The following is a 17,071-nucleotide window of genomic DNA, read 5'->3' on the forward strand; positions in this document are numbered from 1 at the left end:
AGACACTGACCTGTTGTGGTCACTATTTCAACCACTTCCTGAACCTCGGAATCCACATCCTCAGGTTGTGGTGTGGGGATTTCCCCTTCTTTAGGAGGTGTGGGGCTCCTGGTGTCCTCAGATGTCCTGAGTCTATTCTCCCCTATGTGATTAAAAAAAAGGTATACTTAGCACACAGATATTTGAGGCAAGAAGACATGATTTTCTCCCTTTATTCAAGCTAGAATACTTACCTTTTTTGGCAAAGTTTCCCACATGTAGACACCCCTAGTATCCACTGGAGCACCTGTGTGGGACACCCTAAATAGGGTGTTCTGGTGTCCCACACTTGTGCTCCTGCGTCCAGATGTGTAAACAGCTGCTGAGTGTTCTCTCCTTACACTGAATCAAGTTTTTATTTCATTCTAGTTACAAACACATCTAGACAACAATGTAATAAACTTCTTTTAATACAAATAGGCCTGAACAAATGTAGTTAACCTGCATCTGCCAAAAACATTGTATTAGTGGGCGAACAAACGATGTTTACTACGAATGATTTCTGTGCCCACGTACTTGAAACTTGCCCTTTTAAACTGTACAACAGTAAAGAAAAGCACATGGAGCAGCACTAAAGTAATAATAATAATAGGAACACAGGACAAATACTTACTTTTTTGCAGCACTTTCCTGATCCTTCTGTACTGATCATGCTCCCTCAATTTAAGGTCTGACCAGCGTTTCCTCAATTGATCCTTGAATCACAACTTTAGTCATGGTCTTGGCCTTTCTCACATTTGGGTTTGTGTACGGTCCATACTTCCCATCATAGTCGGCCCTCTTCAAGATGTCCACCATCTCCACCACCTCTACAAAGGCCATATTTGAGGCCTTAAATCTCCTCCTGGATCGGGACATTTCTGGCTCCGGGCTTTCGTCATCCTCCTCATTGCTGCTATTATCATGCACCTGCTCTGTCTCCGCCATGTGCTCTCCCACTGCGCTGAAAGAGAAGGGGCGGGGAATATACTAGAAAGAAGGTCAGGGGCGGAATTTCATGCATGCGCAGTGTATATAAAGCATAACACGTGTGTGTCGTACGTACGATCTGTGAGCGGAGGACGGAGTAGCGTAAGCGCCGATCGTGCTAACAAAGGTACAATTTTAACTTGGGGCATCATTGGCCTATACTGCTTATAGATTGAGGCCTATATTGGGACAAGATTATGAGAGTTTAGCCTGACATTAGGGTTTGTCCTGTGTTGTGTCTTGCAGAGAATATGGATAAATTCAATGACCATGATTTCCTCCCCAACTTCATTGATAAATACAGAGAGCTGCCCTGTCTGTGGCAGGTGAAACACCCTATTTATAATAACAACATAAAGAGGAAGGCAGCGCTGGATCAACTGTTGTAATTGGTGAAGCCGGTGATTCTCACAGCAGACATCAACTATTTAAAGTGCAAAATTGGTGGCCTGAGGAGCACATATTATAGGGAGCGCAAAAAGGTCCAGGATTCCATGAGATCAGGAGCAGCAGCAGATGACATTTATGTCCCCAGGCTCTGGTACAACGACAGACTGCAGTTTTTGTCAGACCAGACTGAAATCAGGCCATCACTCTCAACCCTTGCTTCCACTCTTCCTTCCACCTCAGCTGAGGCTTCCGAAAAGCACAGGGGGAGGAGGTGGAGGTGGAGACCACAGGAGAGAGGCAAAGAACACTGGGTGGGGTGGAGAGAACAGGGGGGCCGAAGAGCACTGGAGGGGGGCTGGAGAGCACAGGGGATGTAGGAGAAGCACTGGGGGGCTGGAAAGCACAGGGGGATGTCGGCGAGCACTGGGGGGCTAGAGAGCATAGGGGGATGTCAAAGAGCACTGGGGGAGCTGGAGAGCACAGGGGAGGGGGGCAGAGAGCAGAGGGGGGGCTGGAGAGCACCAGCGGGTGTCGGAGAGCACGGGAGACCAGGAGCATGGGGGGTGGAGAGCTCAGAGGGTGGCTGCATATAGAAGAATCAATATTTCCTCCTGCAGCCTCTGAAAGCCTGCTTCTCCTCCTCTTCCACCTGCAGGTTTATTCTTCTATATGCACCCGCCCCTACTGCTCCTCCTATCCAGGCCCACGTGGGGCACATTTTTTCTGGTCCGGCTCCACCGTGCCTGCGGCAGGTGTCTTGTCTAGTTCCTCCCCCCCTTCATGGTCATGGGTCACCTGTTTCCGCCCGACCTCAATGGCTGAACTGAAGTGGAGGCTGCAGGGAGGCTGGGTAAGCAGCACCGGCTCAAGGAGCAGCCCAGCTGCTTTGGGCCCAACACAACATGGGTCACCAGCCCAGCGGGCAAGTGCCCAGTGTGCCCTTTGGCCAGTCCGGGCCTGCTCCTCAGCCACAACCTTGGCTACAATTTTCCACAGGACAGTTAATTTCTTTTATACCTTTAGCTGGACAATCAACCTTCCAAAGTCATATCATCTGGAGTACCTGAGTCTAATCTTGGACACAGCCTAAACCAGAAATGTTTTTCTCGAGGAGAAGTTTACTTCTCTAAGATCTTATATGAAGACCCTTCCGATCATTACAGTACCCACCGGATTTCTTCTAAATGAGGGTTCTGGGCTTGATGGTAGCCTTTTTCAAGGCTCAGTTCCACTCCAAACCTTTTCAATACAATATACTCATGGCTCTCATTTACATGATGGATCGCCAATCCTGCCCTTTTAATTGGAAAAGTCTTCTTTTCATACATCCTGGAAGGTAATGACAACAGATACCAGCCTTACAGGCTGGGGCAGAGTTTACAGTTTTCTGACTGGTCCCTCTCTATTGAAATCCCTGAAAGTCGTGAGGGATTGGGGTATTTCTAACTTTGTTATATCCTACCTTACTCAGAGAAACAAAATTCAAAGTATTTTGGCCTTTCTTCAGTCAGGTCTTGACCAGTATCTCACCCTGAGTACTCATTTCCAGGACATAAACCCTTAAGGAAAGGATTACATTAGCGCCTTTTTCACCAGGGTTGTAGGTGTCTCTTGGGCTTTCCAGCATTAAGCATCTGCTTTCCAGATTTGCAAGGCCACCACCTGGTCCTCTGTTCACATTATCCAGGTGGAAGTTTAGACTTGTGTTTTTGTTCAGGTTCTTTAACCCTTGTTTTCTTGTGGATGTTAGCAGTTCTGTTGTTCCCCACCCCTCAGTTTAAGTCAGCCATTCTCAAACAGGGTTCCTCCAGAGGTTGCTAGGGGTTCCTTGAGCCTTGAACAATGTCTGCCTTTCACATAATTAACTGACACAGATGATCTTTTCATCTGTCTGTAAGGGGGGAAATGCTTCCAATGACCACACATATAAAGAGCATTCTCCCCGATAACCATCACACTAATGTACAGTGATCTGTAGATTCCTTGAGCCCAGAAAATTATTTCAATGGTTCCTCCACTATAAAAATGTTGAAAAAGGCTGGTTTACATGCTTGCGTAAATCCCATGGTCTATGATTACAAGTCCTATGTCTTGTACTGTACGATTATGGTAATAGGAATTTTGACTTACCTGTAAATTCCTTATCTTAGAGTCTTGGAGCACAGTACATGACACAAAACTCTCCCCTCTGTATTTTGGATAGGATACAGAGGGGTGGATAGGGTTATATGATGTGCTTTGTGGGCAGCACTAGAAATGTATTTATTTTTTTTGCTATTGTTCAATCACCCGTAGGTGCCTGCATACAACCCATGGTATATAAATAACAAGTCCTTTACTGTACTCTAAGATCAGGATTTTACAGGTAAGTCAAAATTCCTGTTTTCTTGAGCCTGGATTTCAGCATTAATGCAGATCCAAGCTAAAAAAGTACAGTGCCTTGAAAAAGTATACATACCCCATAAATTTTCCACATTTTGTCATGTTAAAACCACAAATATAAATGTTTTTTTTGGGGGATTGTATATGATAGACTAACACAAAGTGGCACATAATTGTGAAGTGTAAGGAAAATGATAAATGGTTTTCAAATTTTTTTACAAATATGTGAAAAGTGTGGCGTGCATTTGTATTCAGCCCCCTTTACTCTGATACCCCTAACTAAAATCTAGTGGAACCATTTGCCTTCAGAAGTCACCTATTTAGTAAATAGAGTGAGTCCACCTGTGTGTAATTTATTCTCAGTATAAATATAGCTGTTCTGTGAAGCCCTCAGAGGTTTGTTAGAGAACCTTAGTGAACAAACAGCATCATGAAGGCCAAGGAACACACCAGACAGGTCAAAGATAAATTTGTGGAGAAGATTAAAGCAGGGTTAGGCTATAAAAAAATATCTCAAGCTTTGAACATCTCACAGAGCACTGTTCAATCCATCATCCGAAAATAGAACGAGTATGGCACAACTGCAAACCTACCAAGACATGGCCGTCCACCTTAACTGACAGGCCAGAAAAGGAGAGCATTCATCAGAGAAGCAGCCAAGAGATCAGCAGCTCGGGTGGGAGAATATGTCCACAGGCCAACTATTAGTCGTGCACTCCACAAATCTGGCCTTTTTAGAAGAGTGGCAAGAAGGAAGCCATTGTTGAAACAAAGGTATAAGAAGTCCCGTTTACAGTTTGCGAGAAGCCATGTGGGGGACACAGCAAACATGTGGAAGAAGGTGCTCTGGTCAGATGAGACCAAAATTGAACTTTTTGGCCTAAAAGCAAAATGCTACGTGTGGTGGAAAACTAACACTGCACATCACCCTGATTACTCCATCTCCACTGTATAACATGGTGGTGGCAGCATCATGTTGCGGGGATGCTTTTCTTCAGCAGAGACAAGGAAGCTAGTCAGAGTTGATGGGAAGATGGATGGAGCCAAATACAGGGCAATCTTAGAAGAAAACCTGTTACACTGCGTACACAGGAGCGGACTTCGACGGACCGTTCATAAGTCTGTTCAGTTTGAACGTGATGATGTAAACGGGACTAAAAAAGGAAGTTCAGTAGCCAATGCTTCCCTTGCGTCGTATTTGGTCCGTCGGACCAGCACACAGACGAACAGTTTTCCCAATTTTAGTCCGTCAGACTTTGAGTCCGTCGGGCAGATTTGAAACATGTTCTATTTCTAGGTTCGTCGGATTTTTATCCCGAAAAGCTATCGGACTAGCCTAGCCTAGTCCACTGGAAAGTCCGCTCGTGTGTATGCGGCATTAGAGTCTGCAAAAGACTTCAGACTGCACAACGACCCTAAACATACAGTCAGAGCTACAATGGAATGGTTTAGATCAAAGTCTATTCATGTGTTAGAATGGCACAGTCAAAGTCCAGACCTAAATCCAAATTGAGAATCTGTGGCAAGACTTGAAAATTGCTGTTCAGACACTCTCCGTCCAATCTAATAGAGCTTGAGCTATTTTGCAAAGAAGAATGGGCAAAAATGTCACTCTCTAGATGTGCAAAGCTGGTAGAGACATCCCCAAAAAGACTTGCAGTTGTAATTGCAGTGAAAGGTTGTTCTACAAAGTATTGACTCTAGGGGGCTGAATTCAAATGCATGCCACACTTTTCACATATTTGTAAACAAATGTTGAAAACCATTTATCATTTTCCTTCCACAATTATGTGTCACTTTGTGTTGGTCTATCACATAAAATCCCATTTAAATACATTTACGTTTTTGGTTCTAACATGACAAAATTGGAAAATTTCAAGGGTTGTGAATACTTTTTAAAGGCACTGTACATTTGTTTAGTAGTTTGCTTATTTGTTTTTCCTGCATTTAGATGTATATTTAAATGAAAATGTATAAAAGCATGCAAAATAAAAAAATTAAAATATGTTGTATTCTTATTTTCAGTTTAAGAAAACATTCATATGCTATAGTGAATACCCAGTACATAGGAAATGACTTTCCTTGGGCTCACTTTTCCCTTGTTGTTGAATATGACTGCACTGATGTCTGGTTAAAGCTGTGTCAGGACCTGAATGTTCCACACATAACCTTAAAATGCCAACTGCCAGATCCTTCTGTTATGGGTAAGTAATAGAACACCTACTCAGATAATATAAGAAAAGAAAAAAGAAGTCACCATTACTTCCAGTAGTATTACATGGAACTATCAGAAAATAGAACTTTGCTAGGGCAAGACATATTTGTCCTTAGGTAGCCTTATTACGGCACCAACTGTGTAACATGCAATAGTTAGGGCTAGTTCACACCAAAATGCGGTGCTGGAATAGTGTGCTCTATGCGCGTTTCCCACACCACAGGTATACACGCTGCCCTTCTGATGTGCATGCAGGTGCGTTGTTGAGTTGTTATTTGCACCCCAAAAGCACATCACAAATGCAGTGGATATGCAGGTACCAAATCACATTGCACAGCAGTACCATAGGGTTTGGTTCAGTGCCTTTCGAAAAGGTAATGCTTGCTTTACTTTTTCCGCATTTCAGTGTTTTGCAGGGCTGTTAAAACTGACTGCATCGTACAGCAGCCCTTACACAAAAAGAAGAATGAGCACCAAAGCAGGGCCAGATGAGTGACTGTGAATGTGTTGATAAAAATAATTCAACGAAATTGGATGCAAATGTTTAAATTATATTGCTGTTATTGGTATCCATTGGTGTTTCTATATTATATTTAGCAATGTAAAAAGAGGGAGACCGTTGACCAACACTGCCATTAGAAGCTAAAAAAAAAATCTATTTCCTTAAAGCTGTGCCATAAAATAAAGTTTTGATGAGAGGGAGCTTATGGGAAATTCATTTACTAATGCTAATTAAGTGCTATAATCAAAAGTACTTCTGTACAGAAAACCTCTCAAATTACCCACTTTAAGTTATTTTCAGGAGCTCCTTAGCCACAGGAATGATGACTGTATAATGTGTTAAATTCAATCAAAAATGTTTTAACATGCCACGTGAAACAGACTTTTTATCACAATCTCTTGGCTAAGAATTGGCTAATGCCACGTACACATGGTCGGAATTTCCAACAGAAAAAGTCCGAAGGGAGCTTTTCATTGTATATAACGACCGTGTGTATGCCCCATCTGACTTTTTCCGTTGAAAATTCAGACGGACTTAGATAGAGAACATGTTTTATATTTTTCCGACGGAAAAAATTACTATCGGAAAAAACGCTCATCTGTATGCTGTTCCGATGCACCAAAAACGACACATGCGCTGAAGCAAGTACGAGTTCTGACAAACGTATTTCTTTATTATTTCTCAGGATCTCATGAATAATCTTTTATTTATTTAAAGCCAGATCTCCATAATAATGTTTAGAATTAATTTTTATAGTCATCTTTTTTTTATTTTTTATTTTATCAAGATCTCCTTTTTTGGATTATTGAAAAATTATTTTCTAGTGATCCCCCTTTTTTTTGTGTGTGTCAAGTTACCACAATAATTGTTATCTTGTATTTTTTATTAACCTCAAGGAGGTTGGTTTGTGTTGGTGTCCCTTGTTAATTTGACATTGTCTTTTTGAAATGTACCTGCCTACTCACAAACAAACTGTCCTTTTTTTAGAAAAGCATATAGGCAAGGATTTTCTGGGTAACAAAATAAAGAGGAGGGCAACGCTGGAGAAACTTTTGGAATTTGCGAAGCCTTTTGGCCTCCAGGGCAGACATCGAGTTTGTGGAAAATAAAATTGTTAGCTTGAGGAGTCCATATAATTTGGAGCCAAATCTGCGGTATATGTCCCCAGGCTGCGGTACTACACCAGCCTGCGCCTTCTGTCAGACCAGATTGAACCCAGGCCATCACTTTCTTCTCTTCACTGCAGCCTTCCCTTCACGCTTCCCTGCAGCCTTCCTTGGAGGCTGGGGCTCTGGTGGTGGACTTGTGGCAGAAGGAAGAGGAGGAGGATGGGCCCCCTTCTGAAGGGCCTGAGCAAAAATTCCCTCACAGAGGAGGCGTTGGCCCTCCTCCAATTTCTGCAATCTAGTGGCTAGATAGCAGCCATAGGCCTCTTCAGCGTCGGGGGGGCTTCTGAGGACATCACTTGCCTCCCTAATGAGGCCCAGTGCTGCCTCCTCCGTGATTGTCCCCTTCCTGGGCCTTTTAGTTTGAAGGCGGAGGGGAGCCACCTGTAATTGGGTGAGGCCACTGGGCCCGCCCACCTCCTGGCTGACACTGGGCCCGCCTACCTCCTGGCTGACAGTGGGCATGGTCACCTCCTGGCTGACACTGGGCACGGCCTCTTCCTGTGTGCCACTTTCCAGACCCTCCTCCTGGCTGAGCTTATCCTGTGTATTAAAAAGGGACATAGTTTTAGTTTTTGGTTCATCACACACAATTTTCAGCTCATGACTTGCAAATTAAATGTTAATAAATAGAAAAGACTATCATTCTGACCCCAGCATTTTTCATTCTTGTCCCAAACATTTTTGGCCACTACTGGCTGTCGATATGTAAATCACTTTTTTTATATCATTGATTTGTTATCAATTAGTACATCTAGTTAACATCATTAGTATTAGGACAATAAATATGTTGCCTTATAAGTTTGTGTGAAATCTCCATTAATAACTGTAAAATATGGTAATAATGAATATATTTCAAAAAGGGTTTCATTTAAGTTTTTGCTAAGAGCAAAGGCCCAAGGCCCAAGGCTTGTATATGCAAACAAGGGAGAGCCAATTCCATTGTTCTACACCTACTCCTTTGAAAGAGTGCCATGCTGGGATATGCAATGGACCTAACTTCCTGGGGAAATACAATTGACACACTTGGCCAACATAGTCACAAGGATTTGCATGAAAGGGGGCCGACTTATGGAGTAAGCCCTCCAATCATGATCCAAGCTAGGCCAACCAATGAGACATCAGCTTGGTTTGATATACTCAGAGGCAAGGGGGAGCTAGGGTCTCTCTCTCTGATGACCAGCAAGCTGAAAGGAGCTTTGGTAAGGATGGGTAATTATGGGAAAGGAATGCCCTTTTACTTGTAACTAAATATGTGTGTAGATTACTGTATTGAGGAATATACCCTGTATTCCTTAATGTAAATACTTTATTTCAACCTAATATTTTCTTCCTTGGTGTAAGGCGATAGACAGATGATTGTGTATTAGCTAGACTTCCAACTGCTTCCTAATAAATGTTGTTATATTTTAAGCTTTCACTCTTCGTCAAAAAGAACTCTTATTTAACCCACCTCATATCTATGAGATATGAAAAATCTTAAATATAGATTTTTCAGGGTAACAGATGGCGACCACTGGAGTAGATTACAAGACTGAAAGTATTTAATATAATACCGAGATTTGTGTAAGGCAGATTAAGGTTATTGGGGGGGAATTTAAACTGAGTCAGTTTTTCCCGGAAATTGGAGGTCAGAACAATTTTATCTAGGGAAAAATATAGGTAATTGGTTGTTTTATTAGTGGGTATTAGATGAACTCTAAAAAGGAGGGAGGATACACCACATATTTTGTTTTGCTTAATATCCCGTAATTATACTTGAAAAAAAGTACTTTGGATGTACCATTATAATCCGGATTAAATGTAATGGGGAGGAAGTACAGAGCGGGAAAAATTTTTTTTTTGTTTTGTTTTTGTTTCTTTTGGGCTCACCAAGCTTCATTGCTCTCTATCTAACCAGGGTTTGAGTGTGCTGCATGGTGAGTACATGTGTTTCATTGGAAAGACACCGATTGAGGGTGGTCTTAGTTTTGTTGAAAAGGATCAACAGATTTTTGTTTTTAATTTAAATGGTGTGTCCACTAAAGGCATAGTATTGTGTGAAGGACATTGGAAATGAGCTACAAGAGAGTAGTTTGGTTTATTTGTTTGTTTTTTTTAGCTGTGAGAATTTACAAGCAGTAATATTTTCATTGGCGTGAGTTAAAGTACAAAACGGTGGACGTCTTGTTACTAAAGCTAATATTTGATAAAGATTATTATTATAGGGTATAAGGTGCCTCTAGCATACTGTATTATACCTTGAAATTTTTTTTTGTTAAGGATAAACCCTATCCAAAATTATTTGATAATCTGAGTTTGTGGTAGATTTTTTTTTTTTTTTAAACTGAATTTGGTTTAACATTGGTGTAAACACGGCTGTGTTTACCTTTCTATTGTAAACCTAGAGGGCTACCCACCCTATTTGATCCTGGTGGCTTTACTATTGTTACCTTTATCCCCCGGGTCTATTGTTTTGCGGGTGTAGGCCCAGACAAGGTAAACTACAGTCTATTGTGTGTAGGCTACAGGCTAGTGAGGGTGTCTCCACTAAGCTGAAAGATTGTGTTATTGAGAGCTGAAAATATCTTTTATTTTCTACACTTTACTGTATTTTCAGAATTTTTATTCTATTGGAGTTTCTGTTTATTGTTTTTTCCCTCCTTCTATAGTGACTGTATAGTACAGGGGAACATTTAACTTAATCTAGCTTACAAATTGTGCATATTATTTGTTGATAATGGCAGCCATGTCCTCTCTAGAAAAGTTTGTAGCAAGTTATACTCTTAAATATAAGAGCAATGAATTTGCATGTGATGCTAGATTACAAGGTTCGCCTTGGGACTATGTCCAAGAGTTATTTGAAGAACAATTTAAAACAACCAAAAAGGATAAAAAGCTCAAAAGTTTAGCTGTAGCAGGCATGTATTCGGCTTGCATGGCTATGAATGCTAAAATACAGCAATTAGAAGATATAGTCTATAATAAAAATAGTACAATTTCTAAGAGGGAAAAGGAGAATACAGCTTTACATAACCAAGTACAAACCTTAACTACCCTTAATCAAATGGTTAATGCCTCACAGGAGGAAAATGTTAAAAAGTACAAATTGGCTCAAAAAGAAGTGGTACAATATAAAAACAGGCTAACCAAAGTGGAGACTGAACTGGACCACATAATTACTGCATATAAAGTGATCCAAAATCAGTTACATGAAACTAAGAAAGGAAAATTTATAGATCACACACAGTGCACACAAACAGAGTCACAGTTGCTACAAACAATTTCAATTCTCAAAGGACAGGTGGCTGGGGCTAGCAGATGTGAACATGCTAATGCTACGGCACCTACTTGTGCCTATAAAATAGGGGACACAGAGGAATATGAAAAGTACTGGGGAGGTGAAGATATGGGTCCTAATTCTACTTTTCCTGTGGCGATGGGAGAAATCGCGGAGCCACAGGAAAATCGAGAATGCACCATGGTCACAAACCCACTAAACAATGGGGGCCAGCTATCCACAAATGAGGAGCAAAACAAGTTCCCCATCATGGGTAGGATCCAGACCCTCTCCTCTCCTGAAGGAAATCAAACACGTTTGGGGTTTGATAGTAAAGGAAATGAGGGGATTTCAGAGGTATATCCAATTCAACCAGTAAAAACCCTCAGGAGTGTGGCTGCTTTCACTCACAAAATTAAAACTAATGAACACATTCCACACACAACCAATGTACAACAGAGCTGTGAGCTCTTAGATGGGCGAAGGCCTAGTGGCCAGGTTAAGGCATCTTCCAGCCCAGGGCAGCGTGTGCAATCTACACATACCATAGATTGTAATGCAACCAGGTTGAGTATTTCTAGAGACAACAGGAAGTTATCTCCTCCTGGAGAAGTTGTTAATTTCAACAACTCATTAAAAGGTGAGAGCTCTTTTGTAAATACCCCTAGACCTCCTAGGAAGACAGGAAATGTGGTTAATCAAGTTGGAGCCATGGAATATTCTCGGCCTAAAACCACACCAGTTGTTAAGAGATGCTTTAATACTTTACAAAAGGTAAAGTGCTACACGTGTGGGTTATGGGGGCATATTTCGCAGTTTTGTTTGTCTTCTGGGAAAAAGTTATTTAAACACAAGCAATATACAACCAAGAGGCGTGATGTGGAAGTATACTCACCGCGCTGGGGTGAAGGGCCTAGGAAATATGAAAATGCAAATTCATACATCCCTTCCTCAACTATTAAAGCCGAAAATGAGGCTTTACAGCAGGAGATTAAGCAAATTAAACAGGAACGGGATGAGTTTGTGAAAGAATTCCAATCCTTTAAAAGAAATGTTATTGACTCCTTGAATTGGAAAAATGGAGGGAGTAATTTGTCCATCGAGAAACAAACCACTACACTAAAGCCGGGGTGGCAATACAATATATAAGTTATGTTATAGAGTTCTATGGCATTTAAGTGTCACTATATCCAGACAGGAATGTTATGGACCATTTACCAATATACACGTATGAATGAGGTATTGTTTGCTTTAAATAAAGTTAAAGAGAAAAAAGAGGGGGATAGAGTTAATAACTGTTTTCTACAAGTTTTTTTCAGGTTAAGTGAGTTCCTGAAAATAAATGTACATATAAAGCAGCTGTATTGTAGGTTGCTGTACATATGCGTAAAATACGCGCCTAACAAAGGTAAGGTGTAACAGTCCATTGTGTTGGTTTTTCTTTCTCTCTCTTCTTTCCTTTGTATTCTCCCAGAGGCCTGAAACTCCTAGCTTTTCATTTGTAATTAACAAAGCTTTATCCACAATGTATGGGTTCAATCTAAATGAATGTGTGTGTCTGAGTGATGGAATGCATGGGTATGAACTGTCCATGTGTAAAGAAAGATTTTTTTTTTTGTAGGGGTGTACATTGTTTTTATGGCCATCAATAAGTGTGATCACACTAATGCGCATGCTTTGTAATGTTTATGATTATTTTAATAATTTTTTTTCTCGTTTGTAATGAGTTCAATACTGGTACCAGTTTAAATTAATACTATTTTTTTTTTACAAGTTTATATGTATTCGCGAATAAATAACCTGTGCACAGATAAGAGATCTCGATCACTATAACTCTGAGTAGGGATTTTGTTTTGATAATTTTTCCTTTCCTGTGGCTTAGAGTGAAGTTTCATTCACTCTGATACATGGAAAATACATAACAATGCATTGCTTTGCACCTTTGTGGCATCTTATGGATTCAGTAGGTCTGATGTTTTGTTTTTCCTTCCAAATTAACGCATGTGCTGTTAATATGTGTAAAGGTTTTATGTCTACAGGTTGTCTTCTTAAACTTTAAGTTCTTACAAACACACCAGGTTTTCCTATAACTTTTTGTTTGTCAGAGTACAGATGTGTGGGTGTGTCTGTACATTTTCGACTGTACTTACTGTGGATGGACGCATTATCTCAGCTGAAAGTCTGTTCCAATCATCCACTACTAGTTTAGTCCATTATGAACCTCTCAGAGAGGTACAGTGAGGTGTTATTAATTTTTGAGTTTTGTATTTTAGGAGACATACACAGACAAGGACAAATGATTGGACCCAGACTGGACAAAGTACTTTGAAACACAGAGGACCTTGAAACATAATTTTTATTTTTTTTTTGTTTTAAGGAGAAGCCTTGAATCCAATTAATTGCAGTCAGGCCCAACTAAATTCTAAAAAGAAAAACATTTAAACTTTTTTTTTTAACAGAGATCCTGCTCTCTGTAATACAAGTTCTTGTGGCCTGATTGAATTGCAAATAGATTTGCACTGAGAGTCAATTAATATGTTAATCACCACCGACAGAGGGGGTTGCCTTGTGAATAGCTACAATGTTTGAAGGCAGTTTCAATGTTTTTTTTTGACAGAATACAGATTCAATTTTTTTTTAATTTGTTACATTTTTTTTCTCTCATTTTTATTCTTTTTTTTTTTTCTCTTAACGGTAATTTTTTTTTTTGTTTACAAAAAAAAAACAAAGGGGGGAAGAAAGATTTTTAATTTTTTTTATTAATTCTTTTTTTTTAATGTTTACTATTTTTCTTTCTTTCCTATAGTACCTTTATTTTTATTTATTTATTTATTTTTTTATTTTTTTTTATTGTGATTCTTGAGTTTGGTGTCACCAGGGTGAAATAAATGAATAAAATAAAGAAAAGAAAAAAAGAGGGGAGTAGGGGGAACATTAAATGGAGAACATTTAAAATGGTTAGAAATGTTGATATAGAATATTAAAGCTTCCCTATAGCATTTTGGGGATGGACCAAGTTCCAAAGTTTTTCTTCTCTCTTTCGACATTGGATAATTGTTATATAAATGTATGTGATTGTAGCTATTACCAAATATGACAGTAACAACTGGGTGTTAGCAACAGTCATGTGACTATTTTCTTTGTATATGTGACATACAACCCTCTCTACAGTTCTAATATTGGGCAGTCATCATATGTGGTCATGGATCAATTTTTTTTTTTGGTCAGTTTTCTTTTTGTGCCATAATCAAGTTCAAAGAGCATTGCGTGAATATCATATAGATATACTGGGACTGGTGAGACTCATAGTGATTGGCAAATAGCAGGGAGTATAGTACAATTGTACTTAAGAGTAATTTAGTTTGATTGTTCCTGAAGCCACTAGTGACTGATGACATCACACTTATCCGTATTCTGAAATCAAGTTATTTTTGTCTGCGTAGGCAACACTGCCTAATCTGCACGGAAAACTCTTAAGGTGATGACCTCTTCCGTAGCCTGCTAAAGGCAGGACTCATACAGTAGCTACACATGGTAGCCAAAGGTTTGGCACCAGCCAAGGTTGAATGGAACACAGTTCCAGTAAAAGGAGTTAGTGGTGAGTTGCGATGGCAACTAAACTCCCCGGAACACGTGAAGGGTCATACACGCACACGCAACGTGGTATTCCACAGAAGGTGGGGCAGAGGTACTTGCAGGCATATGACAATGGAGGAAGAAAGATGGGGGGATGAAAATCAGACACCTGGCTGAAGGGCGTAACCATTCAAATTGTTACACATGTCACTGGGAAAGGGGTCTCATTAGTATGTCGCAGTATATCTATGACAATTCTAATCAAAGGTCCTTACGGCTCAGACTTACCAGGCAAGCATTCAGTTGAATGCATATGTTTTAAATGTACTTGTGTTTTTCTTTCTCTACCTTTGTCCACATTAATAAAGTATAATCTTAGAAAGCCAGGAAAAGCTGGTCCCCAGGCTATTATTGTATGCTGTATCCAATTGGAATCACCAGTGAAGGCCGTCCCAGAAGCAAGGGCAACAGGACCAGATTCGCCTTATGGACTTTCGTACTGCTATTATCGGACTATTGTTATTATTGGACTGTTGAGAACAAGGATCCTCATGTTGTTGTTTTTTTTTTGTTTTTTTTTTTTCCTTATTGTTTTGGTGCTGTTTCTCATGATTTCTATTTTGGACTTATGACATCCAGAACAAGTGATGACTACCAATACTGGGATCCAGAAGTGTGAACTGTAGAGATGGAGAGTTTAAAAGTTTTTTTTTTTCTTCTCAAAGAGTTTTATTTCATTTCAGAGGGTAAAGCCGAAAGTGCCAAATATTAAAGGAGATTGCACATAAACCATTATTCTAGGTGTGGCCGAGTCTCATATTCTCAACTGGCCACAAGGGGCCATCTGTTGCCTTATAAGTTTGTGTGAAATCTCCATTAATAACTGTAAAATATGGTAATAATGAATATATTTCAAAAAGGGTTTCATTTAAGTTTTTGCTAAGAGCAAAGGCCCAAGGCCCAAGGCTTGTATATGCAAACAAGGGAGAGCCAATTCCATTGTTCTACACCTACTCCTTTGAAAGAGTGCCATGCTGGGATATGCAATGGACCTAACTTCCTGGGGAAATACAATTGACACACTTGGCCAACATAGTCACAAGGATTTGCATGAAAGGGGGCCGACTTATGGAGTAAGCCCTCCAATCATGATCCAAGCTAGGCCAACCAATGAGACATCAGCTTGGTTTGATATACTCAGAGGCAAGGGGGAGCTAGGGTCTCTCTCTCTGATGACCAGCAAGCTGAAAGGAGCTTTGGTAAGGATGGGTAATTATGGGAAAGGAATGCCCTTTTACTTGTAACTAAATATGTGTGTAGATTACTGTATTGAGGAATATACCCTGTATTCCTTAATGTAAATACTTTATTTCAACCTAATATTTTCTTCCTTGGTGTAAGGCGATAGACAGATGATTGTGTATTAGCTAGACTTCCAACTGCTTCCTAATAAATGTTGTTATATTTTAAGCTTTCACTCTTCGTCAAAAAGAACTCTTATTTAACCCACCTCATATCTATGAGATATGAAAAATCTTAAATATAGATTTTTCAGGGTAACAAATATATATAAAAATAATATACCTGACTCCAGCTGTTTGCATCTGCTTCTTCCAGGATGGAAGGCCCAGGTTGGTCCTCGTCAGCCTCTGCTGGGGTTGAGGGAAGGGTGGAGGAAAGGCTGCATGGAAGGGTAGAAAGTGATTCCCTGGCTTCAAGCTGGTCGTCCAGAAACCGCAGTTTGTTGAAGTACCACAGCCTGGGTACATACACTTGAGCTGCTGCTGCTCTGGATTTGAGTGATCTCTGGATCTTATTATGCTCCTTCTTATACATGTTCCTCAAGATCCCAATTTTCTTTTCCAAGAACACGATGGTTGCATCAGGGACCCAAGTCTTCACAAAGTCCAGAAGTTTCTTCAGCGTTGACCTCCTAGCTTGTTTATTATAATATAAGCTGTGTTTCACCTCCCACAAATTCCTCATCTCCCTATACCTGTCTATGAAACTGGCCATGAATTCTGGGTCCTTAAAGTGATTTATATTTGCTGTAAGACAATACACAAGACAAAAAAACTAATGTCAGCCTAAACTTTCATAATCTTATCCCAATATAGGCCTCAATCTTGAAGCAGTATAGGCCACTAATGGGCCAAGTTAAAATTTTTCTATCGTTTAGGACACTCGCCACTACCATTCCTCCTTCCTCCACACACAGAACGTAGGTACGACACATGTGTGTTAGCTTGATATACACTGCGCATGAATGAAACTCCGCTCGCGTTGCCTACCCCTGACTTTCTTTCTAGTCTATTCCCCGCCCCTTCTCGTTCGGCGCGTAGTAGGAGCGACATGGCGGAGACACAGCAGGTGTATGTTAATTCCAGTAACGAGGAGGAGGAAAGCCCAGCCCCCAAAATGTTCCGATCCCGGAGGAGAAGATTTAAGGCCTCAAATATGGCCTTTGTAGAGATGGTGGAGATGGTGGACATCTTGAGGAGGAACAACTATGATGGGAAGCATGGACCGTACCTAAACCCAAATATGAGAAAGGCCAAGATCATAACTAAAGT

The 17,071-nt window shown here is 40.4% G+C and overlaps 1 protein-coding gene across 1 annotated transcript in view; it reads left to right on the forward strand.

The window, feature by feature from the left end:
- Positions 1–17,071, forward strand: part of SHOC1 (shortage in chiasmata 1) — a 447,382-nt gene that overhangs the window by 221,034 nt on the left and 209,277 nt on the right. Inside the window, exons 20-21 of the mRNA XM_073612299.1 lie at positions 5,806–5,984; positions 14,246–14,251. Coding sequence (XP_073468400.1) covers positions 5,806–5,984; positions 14,246–14,251 — 185 coding nt within the window. The remainder of the gene's footprint in view (positions 1–5,805; positions 5,985–14,245; positions 14,252–17,071) is intronic.

This window comes from Aquarana catesbeiana, linkage group LG01 (assembly GCF_042186555.1).
Source record: "Aquarana catesbeiana isolate 2022-GZ linkage group LG01, ASM4218655v1, whole genome shotgun sequence".
Lineage (NCBI taxonomy): Eukaryota > Metazoa > Chordata > Amphibia > Anura > Ranidae > Aquarana > Aquarana catesbeiana.